The 1,184-nt window shown below is 49.9% G+C and overlaps 1 protein-coding gene across 1 annotated transcript in view; it reads right to left on the reverse strand.

Annotated features, from left to right (window-relative positions):
* Positions 1-6: 6 nt before the first annotated feature.
* LOC101851693 (C-type lectin domain family 4 member K) overlaps positions 7-1,184 on the reverse strand; it is a 9,062-nt gene continuing 7,884 nt past the window's right edge. The window contains exon 2 of the mRNA XM_035973381.1: positions 7-1,090. Within this exon, the coding sequence (XP_035829274.1) occupies positions 303-1,090 (788 nt within the window). The 3' untranslated portion in view covers positions 7-302. The remainder of the gene's footprint in view (positions 1,091-1,184) is intronic.

Here is a 1,184-nt window from a genome sequence, read left to right on the forward strand (position 1 = left end):
CATCATCATCATCATCATCATCATCATCATCATCATCATCATCATCATCATCAACTCCACAATCTCCTTTATCAAGTTTTAGGACAAAAATATTCCAAAACTTTAGCCTCACAGCAAGATGTTGTAGTAAAAGTAAAGTATAACCCTCCATGTCTTTGCGCACGTCCACGGTCACAGCCAACTGTTTCCTGTTCCAGTAAGATTTAGCGCCAGCCCCAATGTGACCCCCACGGGGCCCCTGATCTGCTCGTTAGATTAAGTCATCTCCGAAAGGGGGGGGGGGAAACAGTACACGTTTCCTTTTACTTTTGTTCCAGCCAGTCTTCACAGTTGTCCCCGTCTCTCTGACAGATATATCCCAGCTTGAGATCACACGGCCTGTCGTTCCATCGTTTCCCCCCAAATACTTTTCTTATCTCCATGCAATGCTCCCTATTCCCGGCGTTGTCCGGCTGTCCATTGCCCCAGTCACCCACGGACAGGGGTTTGTTGGACGTGACCCACATCCAGGTGCCTTCTTTGTCTTGGTCAGTGGCGCCGAGCCAGAGATCTGGCGTATCCTTGACTACAACCCGTTTCATGTATTCCAGTGAGACATTGTTGTGGATCTCGGCCAGGAAGCCACCGAGAGACTCACATTTCTTTCTCGCGTCTGCCCACGTAGTCTTCTCTTCGAACACTTTGTAACAGTGGGTCATTGCTTCAAGCCTCCTGGTCAGCTCACAACCGTTGTCGTGGGAGCAGAGCTTAAGCTTACTTCGTGCCGTGACGACATCTTCCACCTTGGACACTTTCTCCTCCAGGTTGTCAAACTTTTCCTGCACGGCAGACAACTGGCCTCTAATGTTGGTGGACACCTGGTTTATAACGGTCAGTACATCAGCCCTCTCCGAACTTCGCGCCTTGTTGACGTCATCTGACACTTTCTCCTCCAGGTTGTCAAACTTTTCCTGCACGGCAGACAACTGGCCTCTAATGTTGGTGGACACCTGGTTTATAACGGTCAGTACATCAGCCCTCTCCGAACTTCGCGCCTTGTTGACGTCATCTGACACTTTCTCCTCCAGGTTGTCAAACTTTTCCTGCACGGCAGACAACTGGCCTCTAATGTTGGTGGACACCTGGTTTATAACGGTCAGTACATCAGCCCTCTCCGAACTTCGCGCCTTGTTGACGTCATCTGA

Source organism: Aplysia californica, unplaced genomic scaffold (assembly GCF_000002075.1).
Source record: "Aplysia californica isolate F4 #8 unplaced genomic scaffold, AplCal3.0 scaffold01180, whole genome shotgun sequence".
NCBI lineage: Eukaryota > Metazoa > Mollusca > Gastropoda > Aplysiida > Aplysiidae > Aplysia > Aplysia californica.